General features: G+C 58.2%; 9 protein-coding genes across 9 annotated transcripts; 4 read left to right on the top strand and 5 right to left on the bottom strand.

The window, feature by feature from the left end:
- Window positions 1-98: 98 nt before the first annotated feature.
- Window positions 99-573, top strand: D7B24_003200 (uncharacterized protein; the record flags this gene model as incomplete). Its single annotated transcript, XM_028637393.1, has 3 exons — window positions 99-366; window positions 431-498; window positions 550-573. 3 exons carry the CDS (start codon window positions 99-101, stop codon window positions 571-573), a joined length of 360 nt encoding a protein of 119 aa, XP_028497265.1.
- A 379-nt stretch (window positions 574-952) lies between these two features.
- On the bottom strand, window positions 953-2,248 carry D7B24_003199 (uncharacterized protein; the record flags this gene model as incomplete). Its single annotated transcript, XM_028637392.1, has 1 exon — window positions 953-2,248. One exon carries the CDS (start codon window positions 2,246-2,248, stop codon window positions 953-955), a length of 1,296 nt encoding a protein of 431 aa, XP_028497264.1.
- Window positions 2,249-2,782: 534 nt separating this feature from the next.
- D7B24_003198 (uncharacterized protein) lies at window positions 2,783-3,375 on the top strand (the record flags this gene model as incomplete). The annotated part of the gene is made up of 2 exons (XM_028637391.1): window positions 2,783-3,153; window positions 3,237-3,375. 2 exons carry the CDS (start codon window positions 2,783-2,785, stop codon window positions 3,373-3,375), a joined length of 510 nt encoding a protein of 169 aa, XP_028497263.1.
- A 1,090-nt stretch (window positions 3,376-4,465) lies between these two features.
- On the top strand, window positions 4,466-5,677 carry D7B24_003197 (uncharacterized protein; the record flags this gene model as incomplete). The annotated part of the gene is made up of 3 exons (XM_028637390.1): window positions 4,466-5,172; window positions 5,233-5,499; window positions 5,557-5,677. The coding sequence occupies 3 exons, from the start codon at window positions 4,466-4,468 to the stop codon at window positions 5,675-5,677; spliced, it is 1,095 nt and encodes a 364-aa protein (XP_028497262.1).
- A 610-nt stretch (window positions 5,678-6,287) lies between these two features.
- Window positions 6,288-7,492, bottom strand: RPS15 (ribosomal protein S15; the record flags this gene model as incomplete). Its single annotated transcript, XM_028637389.1, has 5 exons — window positions 6,288-6,357; window positions 6,447-6,743; window positions 6,878-6,954; window positions 7,270-7,403; window positions 7,459-7,492. The coding sequence occupies 5 exons, from the start codon at window positions 7,490-7,492 to the stop codon at window positions 6,288-6,290; spliced, it is 612 nt and encodes a 203-aa protein (XP_028497261.1).
- A 490-nt stretch (window positions 7,493-7,982) lies between these two features.
- Window positions 7,983-9,111, bottom strand: D7B24_003195 (uncharacterized protein; the record flags this gene model as incomplete). The annotated part of the gene is made up of 2 exons (XM_028637388.1): window positions 7,983-8,918; window positions 8,977-9,111. 2 exons carry the CDS (start codon window positions 9,109-9,111, stop codon window positions 7,983-7,985), a joined length of 1,071 nt encoding a protein of 356 aa, XP_028497260.1.
- A 1,046-nt stretch (window positions 9,112-10,157) lies between these two features.
- On the bottom strand, window positions 10,158-11,054 carry D7B24_003194 (uncharacterized protein; the record flags this gene model as incomplete). Its single annotated transcript, XM_028637387.1, has 1 exon — window positions 10,158-11,054. The coding sequence occupies one exon, from the start codon at window positions 11,052-11,054 to the stop codon at window positions 10,158-10,160; it is 897 nt and encodes a 298-aa protein (XP_028497259.1).
- A 1,443-nt stretch (window positions 11,055-12,497) lies between these two features.
- D7B24_003193 (uncharacterized protein) lies at window positions 12,498-12,920 on the bottom strand (the record flags this gene model as incomplete). The annotated part of the gene is made up of 1 exon (XM_028637386.1): window positions 12,498-12,920. One exon carries the CDS (start codon window positions 12,918-12,920, stop codon window positions 12,498-12,500), a length of 423 nt encoding a protein of 140 aa, XP_028497258.1.
- Window positions 12,921-13,817: 897 nt separating this feature from the next.
- Window positions 13,818-14,450, top strand: D7B24_003192 (uncharacterized protein; the record flags this gene model as incomplete). Its single annotated transcript, XM_028637385.1, has 1 exon — window positions 13,818-14,450. The coding sequence occupies one exon, from the start codon at window positions 13,818-13,820 to the stop codon at window positions 14,448-14,450; it is 633 nt and encodes a 210-aa protein (XP_028497257.1).
- Window positions 14,451-14,899: the final 449 nt, after the last annotated feature.

Below are 14,899 nucleotides of genomic sequence, written 5' to 3'. Positions count from 1 at the left end.
CCCCGTAAAACCTATACACACCTCAAACACAACCCAGCTCAATCACTTTCCGACCGACTGCCGTGCCCTTGCGCAACGTCCCCCACAAACCACCTCTAATGACGACCATCGAGAATCTCAAGACCATCGACCCCTTCGCGGATGCGGACGAGGGCGACACCAACGACGCCGCTGCCACCAAGCAGAGCCAGAGCTACATTCACATCCGTATCCAGCAGCGCAATGGACGCAAGACTCTCACCACCATCCAGGGCCTTCCCCGCCGCTTCGACCAGAAGAAGATCCTCAAGGTGATCAAGAAGAAGTTTGCGTGCAACGGTACCATCGTTGAGGACTCGGAGATGGGTGATGTCATCCAGCTTCAGGGTATGTGGCACTTCAAATTGAGGGCGACGAACGATAGAGAGCGCGTGTTGACCAAATTTGCCAGGCGACCAGCGTAAGGCTATTCACGAATTCCTCATCGACAAGAAGGAGGGTCTGGAGATGGATGCCAAGGTTCGAAAAACCCCCTCACGCGTCGCCATGACTATACTGACGTATGCATAGATGATCAAGGTCCACGGCTTCTGAGGAGCTCGCGCCTCAGAAAACATCTACCGCTCGCTCCGCTCAAGTGCCGACTCCCCGCCCGAGCCTGGAGATCTGTCATCAGCGCGATGCCATCAGTTCGCAGATTCGAGGGGCCGGAGGCCTGGGCGGAGTTGGAGATACCCATACTTTCTGTCTTTTCGGCGCCGTTCATTCGGAGCGTTGCTACATATGTCTTAGATTGATTGCATGGGTGCTGCCCAGCCGTCATCAACTTCGCTAGCATGCTGATGCTGAAAAGTCGTTAAACTTAAAATTCACATCCTCTCGAGTGAACTCGTAAAGTGATATATGAAAACAACATGGCCATTATCCGGTCGGGGTATATTCTATGCATGCAGCCGTCACATTTCGCCTATGCTCAAAGATCCTCCCTTGGCAGATTCTTCAGCTGCGCCTTGTGCAGCGCCTCTAGCTGCTTAAGCACCCCCACGCTCCAGTGTCCCTTGTTTCCAGGGTGCCTGTCCTTGATCACCCGTACGGCCTCAACCCACTGTTCATCCGAAGCCCTCGCGGCCCTCCTCTTCCCCGCGTCCGTCTCGGCCGCTCTGAAAGTCGGCCAGATGCCCTTGGTCGCGCCGAACTCCTCCTCCAGGAAAGTATCCAGCAGAAGGTGCGCCACCTTGCGCTGAGCGCCTTCCCACTCATTGCCCGCCGCCCACTTCTCGCCGCCCGGCTTCAGAACCTCTAGCAGGCGATCCATGCCCCGGTTGGCGAGGAAGTCATCCCGCACAACCGGGCTCCGCAGCAGACCGTGCAGAGCATTGACGCGCGCCTTGGCCCGCGCCGCGGCGAGGGCAAGCTCACCGACCATCAGCGGCTCGCCCGGCACGAACGGCGCGTACATCTTCTCGCGCAGCGTGACGCCGTCGCCCTCGCCGCCCTGGGGCCCGCTACACTTTGCGTCGAGGAAGCCGAGCCAGGCGTTGCCGACGAGCTCGGTGGCGTCCGGGTTGTTTTGCAGCGCGGCGGCGATGATGGTCGCGGCGCGCTGGTCCCGCGGCGCCAGATCCTCGGTCGTCGCCTGCGAGGGGCTGACCATGAGACAAAGGAGGGCGTGGACGGTCTCTGGGTTCTCGGCGATCTTGTCGCCGTAGTACATGTCGTGCGAGATTTCTTCGAGGAACTCGAGCGCCTCGTCAAAGGGAAGGTCGGCGCCGCCGGGGCCCTTTTTGATAAAGTCGAGGTGCGTGTAGAACTGCGGCGACTCCTCCTTGGGCGGCTTCACCTGGCCAAAGGCCTGGTAGACGGGGGCGGCAAAGGGGATCGGCGGCGCCTCCTCTGACTCTCCCTCCTCGGGTTCGACGACGATCATGCTCGAATCGACGGGGAGGCCTTCAAGGGCGGGGTTCTCCTCGTCAGGGACGTTGATCTTGGCTTCTTTGCGGCCGGTAGTCATGTCCATTCTGATGTGCAGGCCGTTGGGGATGTCCTGGTCATCGCGGATAACCTGAAATTCGTGCGTCGCTTGGAAGACCTTGGGGTAACATTCTGCCGGGTTGTCCGTGTGGCATATCAGCTCGCCCTCGGCTGGTGGTGACGGTCGCGCGTCTGGCGCCCGAGCAGATGTGAGAGGAACGAGGAGAACGAGGCTGAGGATGACGAAGAAAAAAGACAACGTCAACGATGCGCCACGCGCTCGATTTGACCTCGCCATGGCTTATAATTTGTAGAGGATCGCTCGACAGAGGTTATGCGAGAGAATCAGTGATGGATTTTCGTGGTACTTGAATGCTTCGAGGCCAATGAGACGCTTCGCTGTCTTTGAGACAAGCACAGGCGCAGCTCATGAAGTTGTTGGAGATGGTAAATGAGGAACAAAAATGCCTTTGGTGAGAACGTTTGATCAGTCCAGTGACCGGTTTATAAGATTGTAAAAAGAATGAGTCAAAGTGTAAAGGACAGTTCACTGTCGCCCCAATCGAAGTCCCTAGAAGCCCGTCTCGGGCATCTGGACAACTTGTCTCCGTCGTAAAGGCGAAGCCCCAGCATTATAATTCGGCAGCCTGCTATTGGCCATGACAACCGCGCGTATCCGCGTCTAGCGCTTAAACTCAATCGCGAAAGAAGCCGCAAAGCAAACCACACCTCCCAACCCGGTCAATCCATCAACCTACGACATCACCACTCACCGCGCGCGAGCCAATTGACCCTCTCGCCCTCTCTCGCTCCCTCCGCAAGCTCGCCCACGATGCAGGCCCTCCGCACTCGAACCGCCTGCATCGCTCGCCAGACGAAAACGCCGACGGCCCTCCGCCAGCCCCGCCGCTTCGCTTCTGACCACCACCACCATGCTGAGCCCGTGAACGAGCCCATCGGCAAGGGCTTCTGGGTCAGCCTCGCCGTCATCCCCACGAGCTTCATCGTCTACTCCATCTCCCAGCCCGGCAAGGACGGCCAGGACCCGTGGCTCACCCGCAAGATTCACTCCTACTGGTCCTGGCAGAGCGCCTGGGAGGAGCGCAACCACCTGCACACCAAGGCGGTTGAGCAGGCCGGTTTCGACCGCGCCCTCTTCTTCTACGCCGAGCCCAACAGGGATGTCGATGTCCGGTTCCCCGAGTACGTTCCGCCTTTTTCTTTCTCCTGTCCTCCGCTCCCCCCCGACAGAACACACCCAAAGCTGACATGGTTCCTCCCTTTAGGGCCCTCCAAAACTCGGCCGCGCGCAACGTTGTCGCCGGCTCGCAGACCAACCTCGACCACGTCGTCGCCCACTACCAGAAGAAGCACATCGAGGACGAGGAGCGCAAGGCGAGGAAGCTGGCGGCGGAGCAGCAGTAAAGCGGGTCAGCGTTCGTGAGTGTGTGATACCGGTACATAAACTTTTTAGCAGAGAGACGGGAAATCTGCAACACCTATTCCATTTGTCCACATGGTTGTTCTCAGCATGAACCACCTGTGAAATGAGTACTCGAGGGCACAAAGTGACGACTCGCAACCCAGGCGGGGCAAAATTATGTGACGGGCATTGAGATACTGAGAAGGCACAAGCATGAAAATGCTCCCCCAGAATGAAGAACCTGCCCCAGTACACTGACGACCAGGGCCTTTTGAAGAGCGCAGGATCGGGCGTCTCCCAAAGGTATTGCCTTGGCTGGCTGAGTATTCGCGCCTTCTCATCTAGAGACGCATGAACATGAGAAGACAGTGCCTGCCGTGCTTCTCGCAAGAAGATTCCCATGCCTTAAGGCCGCCGAAGACATTGGTCGTGCTTGTACCGACAGCAGCAGCCTCATTGTTCCAACCTATCTGCAGCAAGAGCAAGCTCGTTGCCCCTGCTCCGCGAGCGTCACTTTCATGGATCCTGACCTGGTCAGAGATGCATCCTTAACTCCCTCCCTCCTCTACCCTTTCTTCCTCTTCTCCAACATCATCTTTCGCCCAGTCCATCCCGTTTATAACATCCATTCATACCCGTCCACATTCTTGGTCATCCAGGCTTGTCTTGAGCTTTTCCATCCAAGTACAATTGTATTACCCAACAGTCGATACCATGGCGGGTTCAGGTATTTCTACCATCACCGAAATTCAAGATGAGGACATGACGTCCACTTGGGTTCAGTCCATCGCGCAACGACTGGCACCCCTCCCCGACCCAAATACTCGGACATCTCAGACAAGCCTCTTGGGGCCATTCCCTTCCGTTTCACAGGCTGTCGGGGTTCAAAGGGGTCAGACGGCCCCATCAGCTCCGCTGTCAATGTTGGTCAATCCAGAACCTCAGGGCTCGCAAGCCTCACAGGCCCCCCCAGCTCTGCTTCGAACTGCATCGGTTCGGTCTTCCAGGGCTCCACGAGCTTCTCAGATCAGCACGAGCTCGCGAGTATCCAAGCCATTTCATGGTTCACAAGGGTTTCCCGCAAAAAGTCGAATGTACCGCAGGCTTCGCGGTCTCCATCTAACGTCCAAGGCTGTCCAACATTTCCGGCACCATCCCACACCCCAGGTTAACCAGGGTGCTCAGGATGGCCCAGAATCTCAAGAATTGCAAATCATGCAACCGGGACAAATTGAAACAGATACCCAGGCTGGGCCGGGCGATGGGACTCTTGCAGATGCTCATGGCGGCGAACGCTCGGCTGCACTCCCAATGACAGCACTTACAGGAGGGCTCCATGCTACGGCGGATTCCTCCACTGACGCTCTCCTGCAAGAAAGTGCTCCTGGTCCATCTCGAAACTCCGCAGCACATCCGGTCACGACCAGTTCATCCTCCGATGCCGTACCTGTCGAGCTCGCCGAGTCATTGGCCAGACAGCGTCCTAGAGACACCAATGACGAAGACGACATGGCGATCACACCAGCACCACCTCTGACAGTGCCTGACATTCGCCCAAACCCAAGGACAGCGAGGCCAGAAAGCCTCGTCATGTCTGGACCTTCTTCTATTCAGGGGTGTGGTGACGGCCTCTTCACCAAGTTTCCTGTTGCAAGAAATCAAATCATTTTCGAAGAAGTTTCAGTTCTCCGGGCGGTCGCTGACTATGACAAGATGTCTGGTGCCTGGAATGTGATATCACACAACAACCAAAAACGACTGATGGCCAACTATCCAGACCTGGAAGTTATACCCGGAGTGTACGATCGTACCCAAGACAGAAACAACCGCAAACTTTGGAACTTGCTTCAAACGCATAGCTTTGAAGAGCAACAGGAGACACACGAGGCCAAGAAAAGTGTCTTCCATCTTGGCAGCAAAGTCAACCATGCATGCCCTGCCGGGCCCAACAGTCGAGTCCGAAGCCGCGTGAACGCCACGATGGAATGCCTCCCTCAAGTCAAAGATGATGTTGTGTTCGCCAGGTTCAAAGCTCTTCGCGACTTGGAGGCAGGAGAGGAAATCTTTGTCGACTACATCTCTTCTCCGCACTTCCGATGTCTTTGCAGCGTATGCGAGGAACGCAGGTGCGTGACATGGCATTAGCACAACCTGTCAGAAAATGCCAAGTCCTTTGGCCCAAGAGTCAAGGAGGCTCTCAAGAAGCTTCGCAGAAATTCTTGTGGAGGCCTTACAAAGATGCTGAGGAAGCTGTCCGCTGCGGACAGAAACGTGGATGTTGATGTTCCTCAAGAACATACGTAGGGCCGTTTCTTCCAGCTATTCTACGACGCGGAATTGGCTTGCCCATATTGAGTACCCATGAGGCGTTCATATACAGGCGTGGCGAGATCGCCATGCACGAAAGCGGATCTGCAGCGTCCATGTTGCAGCTTTATTGTTAGTTTGAATGAGTAGCAAGCGTTCGGTTTTACAATCCCGTCCTGTGATTGACATGCTTGGCTTGTCTGCAGACGGTTGTGAGATCGCGTCGTTGGATCGGCTCCACGGCTGCAGCGAGTCCTAGCCACGGTAAACAGAGTTGTCCTCTGCTAATGCTGGGTTGCCGACGGTGGACGTAACTCTCTCCCGATACCTGAGGCGAGGCACTACACCCAAGACGCACTACTACATCCGAGACGACACGACACGGACATGAAGATGCAAAGCTGGACAGCAGGTGAATCGTAAAGCATCTCTTTTTGGGGTGGCAAGGCGTTTATTCACTACCGTTGCCGAATCAAGGTGGTAGCGGCTTTGCACTGCCATGCTACCGAGTCCATTCCCGTTCGCCTTTGTTTGATGACCGTGAATGCAATAACCTCTGTCCCTTCGTGCCGACCAAATCGTTGACCACCAACACCCATCCCACACCTTACTTCAGGGGAATGAAACGGGAAGAGTGCGTGGCACCGATACCGGGACGACCGTGCTTGACGGGCTTGCTGTGGTGGTTGTTAGCAACTTGCGTCTCTCGATGCGACGTCGCTTGGGCGCGGGCGCGCTCGCAGCGCGACGTATGGTGGGAACGTACTAAGAGATGGAGAACTCTCCAAGGTAGTGGCCAACCATCTCGGGCTTGATCTCAACCTGGTTGAACTCCTTGCCGGAGTAGATGCCGATGACGCTGCCGATCATCTCGGGCACGACAATCATGTCACGCAGGTGCGTCTTGACGAGGTCGGGCTTCTCGTTGGGCTTGGCCTCCTGCTTGGCCTTGCGGAGCTTCTTGATGAGACCCATGGGGCGGCGCTTCAGGCCGCGGTTGATGCGTCTGCGGGCACGGGCGTGGACGACATCGCGGAGCTGCTCGGAGTCGAGGTCGAGGAGACTGTGCGGTTCGTGTTAGCTCTGCTGTTCCGTCTTGTATCCTTCGTGCCTCGCCGCTTGCTTGCTCGGCCTGCCCATGATCATCACCGTGTAGGTGCACAAAGAGGGGGGAGGTGGGGGGTTGGGGCTACGTACGCCTCAAGGTCGATTCCACGGTAGGAGAACTTGCGGAACGCTCTCTTCTTCTTGAGCTCGGCGGCCTCCTCAGCGTTCTGCGTGGTTGACCCCAGGTTAGCCTTCAAAAAGTTCCTCTTCTCTTCGTTTTGGCTGCGCTGCGACGATTGCGCTGCGAACTACTCGGTTCTTGTTGCTTCTCGTTCTTCCGCCGTCCACCGTTCACACACACACGCAACATACACTGCCGCCAAGTTTCGATGCCATGTCTCTAGGGTTCCGTCGTCGATGTGGTGATGGTGGCGGCGGCGGCAGCAGTGGTGATGGTGTGAGAGGGTGGTGGGCGGCAAAACGAGCAGAGAGCAGTCGCATCGGCGCTCGCCCGCAGCGCAGGAGGAAGAGACAGCACGTACGTATTCGTCGTCAGCCATGGTTGCGGTCGTGAGGTTCAGGGAATTCGCTTCTCGATGTGGACGTCGAAGAGCGAATTGCTGGATTGGCGTGGCGTGGGATGGAGTTGACCTGGTCGGGTTGCGGTTGGGAGGGTCTCGCTTGACGAGGTCACGAAAATGGGGCAGACTCAAATTTCTGAGAGGGCTCACCTGCCCTACGGGCGGTATTGGTGGTGACGGTCATGTGATTGCGAAAAAGGGGCCCCGCTCTTCTCTCACCGAGGTATGCGATGACAATGGTCCGTGCGTGTCTCGGTGAGCTAAATGCAGGAGAGAACCCGGACGGCACGCGACCCCACATCTTGAATCGCACCTACCTAGATGGAGGGGCCAGCATCCATCACGCAATCGTCCGGCTTCCATGATCCATCATGCAGGCCATCGACAGCAACCAGCTCGATCATCGAAGAGCGTTAGGCGTGCGCATCCCAAGTAGGTGTCCATGGCCATTCACTAATTGCGAATTGTGACAGACAATTGGAGCAGCGGCTTGGGACGCCCGCAGGCATCACCAGAGGAACCATATCATCACGCCCTCCAGGCTTGAAGCAGATGCTTGATTGCTATACTCACATCACGCAGAACACCCCACCAACCAACGCCATGATGCACCACCCATCCACCAGCCGTTTCTCATACTCATGCAGACGTCCCATGCTACATCGCTCATGTCGTCACTTTTTGTCCCCGCCCTTCCGTCCCATCATGACCCGAACCGCCTCCTCTACAGCCTCACTCGGATCACAGTCCACCTGTTCCCGGAACGCCATCCGTATGGTCATATTCAGCCCAGGCAGCGTCTCCTCGTCACCGGCCTCCCAGCAATGCATCTCACGTACAACATCGCAGACCGCCGCCGCCGCGCACGCCTCCATCCCTTCCGCTGATCCTCCTCCCGCCTTGTTCGAGCTGGACCTGGCGGTTCCGCGCCGCGCCTGACCACGCAGGAAGTGTACGCCATGCCGAAACACATTCTCAGCAACGGCCACGTTCCACTCGTTGACGACGTGTCGCGGGTACTCGGCCATACGCCGCATGCCCAGCTGATCCTCGAACCCCCTCGTCGCCAGGTCGCCGAGCACGATCAGCGACGCGAGGTCCCGCGCGGGCAGCGCCCGGACCGCGGCGAGCTGCGCCTCGCGCAGCGCCGCCAGCGCCGTCGTCGCCTCCCTCTTGTCGGCAAAGTTGCGCAGAAAGGACGCCTGATCCCTGAAGACGGCGGGGCGCGCCGCGCCGTGGCGGCGGAACGGGGGCACGGCGTCGGGGCTCGCCCACGGCGCCGTCTCGAGGTCCGCGAGGCCCGAGCAGATCCAGAGCGCCCGCTTCAGCGCGGCGCGCGCGCGGCGCGTCTCGCCCCGCGAGGCGGGCTTGATCCCCGTGCGCGTGAAGGCCGAGCGCAGGTACGGCGACGTGTCGACGAGGTAGGTAATCTCGCGGTCGCGGTCCTCGAGCTCGCGCAGGGCGGCGTACGTGTCGCGCGGCGCGACGTACCGGGCGGGGGTGTCGGAGGTGAGGAGGTGGTGGCTCGGCGCGGGACCGGAGAGGGGGGTCCTGCCGATGCTGGCACGGGCCGTGGATCGCTCGTACGTGTCGAGGGTTCGGCGGGAGGTCTGGTGTGACATGTTAGCTCACAGGAAAAAACGAGCACAGGGCAGAGGGGCAGCTCACGGCGCAAGTGCATCGGAGGGCTTGTATGTCTTGATAGCCGAGGAACGGCGCGACGGCGAGGACGAGGAAGCCCTCGAGGGGGTGGGGCTTTCGCAGCCCGTGGTTGACGGGCCTGTGTGGCGATCTAGAAAGCATGACTGCTGTAATGTGTTGCGAAATGCGATGTTGGGCGCGTATTCAATGTGAAATGGCGGAGTGGGTGGTCGTCGCGAAGCTCAATCGAAAATGTAAACGGGACCCAGCATTGGCTATCTCCCTACACGAGTTTCCTCTGCTTCGTGGTAGCGGTTATCGTTGCCGGTTAGGTCCTGTGACGCCACTTCTCCAAGGTGATGCCGTGATCTCGGTGTAAGTCGCCGACGAGGTACCTGGGGAGGGGGGGTTGAAGGACACGGGCCGTGTTCGAGAACAGATGATTTCATGTGTATCACAAAATCAAGGGCAGTACAGACAAGAGGGGATATTGCCGAGGGCTCAGAGGCACAGGCAGACCTTGGCTTCTTAATGTGCCTGCTCGTCTCCTCCGAAGAGCGAAGCGCATCCGCATCCGCATCCGCAGCAGCGGCCATCAGGGTCCCCGGCGAGTAGGACAGACGGCCCCGATTCAATGGCTCGCGGCCGCTCGGTGACGAGTGTACCTGGCCATCAAGGCCATCAAGGCCCTGCCGCTAGTGACGCATGCTCCATTGTTTCTTGATCGACCTCCTAGATGCGCAAGTGTCGCATCTGGATCTGAATCGGGGGAGGAGGGGTCAAGGGGGACGTTGAGATGGGGGGGACCCCCACCACATTGCGCCATCACAGGTACCGCATTCTGCTGCTTTGACCGTCCCCGGCAGCAACAGAGGAGCAGCAGAGCCAACAAAAAGGAGTGATCGGGGGAAACAGCATCAAGTAGTCTGACTGCCTACGTACTGTACATGTATGCCGGATAGTGGCCATGCTGCTCTCCCTCCCTCCCCGGGAAGACGTCCTTGAGGTCATCGCCATGCCCCTCTCATCAGAGACCGATTCATCGCCAAACGCCATAAAATGCACCCTTGACGCCCAGCAAGACCCAAGGTCCCTTTCGCTTTGTTTTCTGTTTTCTGTTCTGCCAATGCTCCAAAGCTCCTCTTCTGTCATTGGGGGTTTTTTTTTTTGTTTTCACGACAACACAGGGTCGGATTAGATCCCGCCGCCTACGATGACTTGTGTCCGGCCGCGCCCGCCGCCCGCTGGACCATGGTGACCTTTTTCTGTCCGAGGTCGATAATCTTGGCGACGAGCTTCTGCTGCTCGTCCAGGTCGTGCACGTCGTCAAAGCCGCCAATGCTGACGCTGTTGATGAGCACGTTCGGCACGGTCGAGCGGCCCGTCTTGGCGGCGAGGAAATCCTGCAGCGCCTTGCCGATGGGGTGTTCGTCGAGCTCAACGACGTAGGGCGCCGGGTCAATGGCGTACTTTTCGAGCAGCAGGGCCTTTGCTTTTTTGGAGTAGGGGCAGTAGGATTTCGAAAAGATGATGACTGACAAGGTTAGCAAGGGCGCCCATGCGTGACCGTCATCCAAAGAAAAAACGACAGGGGAAGGGGACATGCCTGGTGATTTTTTGAGAATGGCATTCACCTCGACCTCGACGGCGTGCTCCTCGTCCGTCTCCTTGGCGGGCGCCTGCTTCTTCTCGACGTCCTTGGCGGCGGCGGCGGCCGCGTCCTTCTTCTGGCCGGCGGCCGAGTTGCCAATGCCGACAATATCGCTGGGGTCGTCGGGCCGCAGGGGCGCCTTCTTATTGGCGGCCTCCTTGGCCTTGACGGCGGCCTCCTTGAGGCGGTCGGCCATGTCCTGGGCGAGCTTCTCGTCGTCGGCGTCAATGTTGCCGTCGCCGTCCTTGTCCTTGATGACGGCCTGGGCGCCGGCCGCGGAGCCGGCGCCGGCGGGCTTCTTGTCGAGCCCGCTGACCGTCTTGTGGTAAAAGTCCTGGAGCGTGCGGCCGTCGCGCACCTCGTGCTGGCGCAGGTGGGACGTGTAGAAGAGGACGAAGACGACGCCGATGATGACGCCGACGACGAGCGTGCGCAGCTGCCTCGTCGACGGCATGGCGCGCTCTCTGTGTTGAAAGGCGCTGTCGAAAGGCGCTGTCGAAAGGCGCTGGTGGCGGGGAGCCTTCGAAAGGCGCTGGTGGCGGAGGGCAGGAAAGGAGACTTTCAGCCCTGTTCCGTTTCGTTCGTCGTGCAGGTCGTCGTGGAGCTACCGGCGGCACTGGTATGTGTGTAATAGACCCTGCTGCTGATCAATCGATGTCGCGTGACGGAGCCGAGGAAGCGGGATCCAGGCGATGGGCTCTCGGTCAACGTCGGGAGAAAAAAAAAAGGCTAGCGGTCGGTACACGTTGCATCAAAGGAGTACTTGGAGATGGCGCTTTCTTTCAGGTCACGGCATGACGTGTGGGGTTGAGGTTGGGTCAACGGATTCCCAGAGGCCGGAGCTACAGGACACGGACAGCAAATGCATGGGCCGTAGCCTCGTGACCGTCAAAGGCTCTGGGCAGCAGCGGGAAAGGGGGAGTCGCGACCAGTCGAGCTTGGCGCGGCCAATCATGGAGCGATGTTTCTACTGTGCGCAATGTTTCGAGGGAGAGTTCTCCCGCTGATATTTGGGCTGTCACAGTGATTACTTTCCAGGATATGCACAGTATACATCTGACATTGGCTTTATCGGGTTGCTGCTCATCAACACCGTGTCGTCGACGACCGACGGCCAACAAGTGGCTGACCTGACAAGAGAGGGGAAGATCCATGTAGGACTATCGAGATTTACATATTGTATATAGATATATCTAGTACAGGACGTGCATCAAACCGCTCCAGGACGTCAAGTTGTTCGCCGTGTGCAACATTCGCCGAGTCTGGCTTCCACATGCAGGCCGTCAGCTGAATACCACGGGAAGGTAGATAGAGAACAGCATTATAGAACTTCTTGGCGAATATGTTTCTGGTTGACACCATAATATCCCGACTCATTGGGTGAAACAAAAAAAAAAAAAAAAAAAGCTAATCAAGAAACTAATCCGTGCAATACACGATGGAACACCAAGCTCTGACCATCATGGAAAACTGGCGAAAACGACTGCTGGCTCGAACGAGCCCTCCGAACCCGAGACCTGCTCTTGGCTTCGGTGCCGAAACGACTGATGAGATGAACACAAAAACATAAACAACAAATCTGGGGTTCAGATGCCCCCTTGGTATCCAATATCCCCCCCTCTTCTCAAAAGCAAGCGCTCGCTTCAACAAATTTCCCTTGGCCCTTTTCAGCTGGGAATCAACACAATTAGCAAAACCACGTCCACGTCCGTACCATGGCAGAAATGCAACACAACCCCGTCCAATGAGTGACTCGGTCTTTAATCGAACCCCCTCCACTTGATGAGGACCAGCCCCGAGGACCAGCCCCGAGGACCAGCCTCATGCCTGTGCGCAGGCCCGCTGCGCTTCCTGAACCACCAGCGCAGCTTGCGGTCGTGTGTTCGTGTTTGTCGTCTCAGGAGTGACGACGGCCGCGTCCCCGTCTCTTGTACTTTGCGAGGTGGGCCCTCATGCTCCTCGGCACATTGGCCTTCTCCGCCTCGGCGTCTTCGTCGCGTGCGCCGACGGCCGGCTCGACAACGCGTCTGCGAAGTTCAGAGACGGCGTTTCCGGCTTCGGGCGGCGGTGGCACCAAGTCTTCAGTTACCGCTGGGGCTGATGTGTTCTTGCTGGCGCTGCCGGCCTCGTCTGTACCGGTGAGGCTGGGAAGGATCACCTCTGGGTGCAGCCCGGCGGGGACATCGGCGTGGACATGGCCAGAATGTTTGTGTACATGCCGGCGATGCGAGTGGTGGTGGTGGTGGTGCAAGTGTGCCGAGGGCGCAGCGAGAACCTGAAGTGAGAAGAGAAAGATGGAAAGGAACGCGAAGAGCTGCATCTTGAGTGCGAGGGTTTGCGATGAGTTTGTGAGGCGAGCGAGAAGTGAACGATTGTGTGCTGTATCGCAAGAGGCGTGATGGAGGCCAACTACACTCGGATGGAGGTAAAGTCCAGCATTATATTGATTCGTGAACTCGTGGACTCGACGCAAACAGAATGATGACGAGGTTGTCGTCAGTCGAACCCCTCCATTCATTGAGGGGTATGAAACTTCGTCAGACTGTTCACCATCACATCACGCGTGCGGTCAAACGACCACCATCCGTTCAGGGTCCGAAACAGCGTGACCCAACGGTCGTCAATCGTGATCATCAACGTTGCAACACCAGCCTCTTTGGAGATCGCAACCTAGCGACCCGCCGAGCTGGTTGCGGGAGACTGCTTCACCAATATTCGCGCAAGGCTGGAGAGGGGAAGGCTACATTCCACACGCAGGCGGAGGGAACAGGAGGAGGACTCCCAACCACCACCAGCAAAATGAATGGCATCACGCACAGCAACAAACACAGATGCTCGAGCATGCCCATGTGTCAAGAAGAAGACGCAGATAGCATCCTTATCGACAAGGTATTCGTGGGATCGGACCTGGACGAGGGCTTTGCTGACGGTGACGTGAATTCCCCTTCCTCATTTGGACGTGTCGCCAGTCTTGATAGGCCAGTCGTCGCCATCACGCGCCCTGCTCTCTCGCACACATTTCCGCTCGCTCACTCTCCTCGTTGTTGGCCCTTCTTCCCTTGACTGTGCTCCCCTTTGCATCCTGTTCTGGCCTTCTTCTTCTTCTTCCCATCCTTCGTTGGCTTCAGCTAGGTTCGATGCTCGTGGCATGCCTCCATCGCCCACATTCCTCCAGCACCCCCAGTCATCCAGTCCCCTCGCAGCCCACTGGCACGCAATGTCTCACTACGCATCGATCCCCGACCTCTTCCCCCTCCACGGCGGCTGCGCTTGCGGCCACATCCGCTACACCCTCGCCAAGGCGCCCCTCGTCGTCCACGCGTGCCACTGCCCCCTCTGCCAGCGCGAGTCCGGCTCCGGCTTCACCATCAACGCCGTCATCGAGACCGCGCACATTGTCCCCGCCCCGTCCGCGGCCCCCGTCCTTCCGGGCACCAACACCCCCCTCGGTCCGCCCCAGCCCTCTCCCTGCCCCCTGCCCAGCGGCATCGCCGCCACGACCCGCGGCGCGGCGGGGAAAGGCGAGGAGGGCCAGACAGTCGGCGTACCGACCCCCACGGCCTCGCACGCCGCGCAGACGATCCATCGATGCCCTCGCTGCAGCGTCGCCGTCTGGTCCTTCTACGGCGGCGTCGAGACGGGGCCGATCGCCTACCTGCGCGCCGCGACGCTCGACCGCCTCGACGTGCTGGAGCCGGACGCGCACATTTTCGTCCGGTCGAAGAGGCGCTTCGTGGTGCTCGGGGCCGAGACGCGGCAGTTCGAGGAGCACTACCGGCCGGCCGACGTGTACCGGCCCGAGGCGCTGGAGAGGCTGCAGGCTGTTGTCAGGGCGAGCAAGTCGGCGTGACGTTGCTGGCCAAGGCGGCTGCACACTCGGTCTGGTGCGGCTTTCCTAGGTTGGTCAGGTATGAATACTATCAGCATGAGATGGTTGGTTGCGTACTTGCGCTCTCTCATGTTCGAATATCATCGCCTGTCGAATTGATTCGGCTGCCAAGGCGAAACGTGATTCACATAACATAACACATCTTCGTTTTTGACTGGGAAGGCGGAAGATGGTGCCCACGACGGCAGTAATTATCAAACTATCCCACAGAAACCCCTGATCATGGACCCGATCAGGCCAGAGACTTCGTATCGTGCCATGAAAAACAAGTCACAGATCATCAAAACCTCACAATCACCACCAAACAGACAACGGTAGACGCGTAACTTCCAAGTGATACATTGATAGTACACCCTAAACTACATTTCAACATATGCTGTATAATCCCCAAAAATAAAGCCACCGACAGT

Source organism: Verticillium nonalfalfae, assembly GCF_003724135.2.
Source record: "Verticillium nonalfalfae strain VnAa140/NRRL 66861 chromosome Unknown scaffold_19, whole genome shotgun sequence".
Taxonomy (NCBI): Eukaryota; Fungi; Ascomycota; class Sordariomycetes; order Glomerellales; family Plectosphaerellaceae; genus Verticillium; species Verticillium nonalfalfae.
This window is presented reverse-complemented; position numbering and strand designations above follow the sequence as displayed.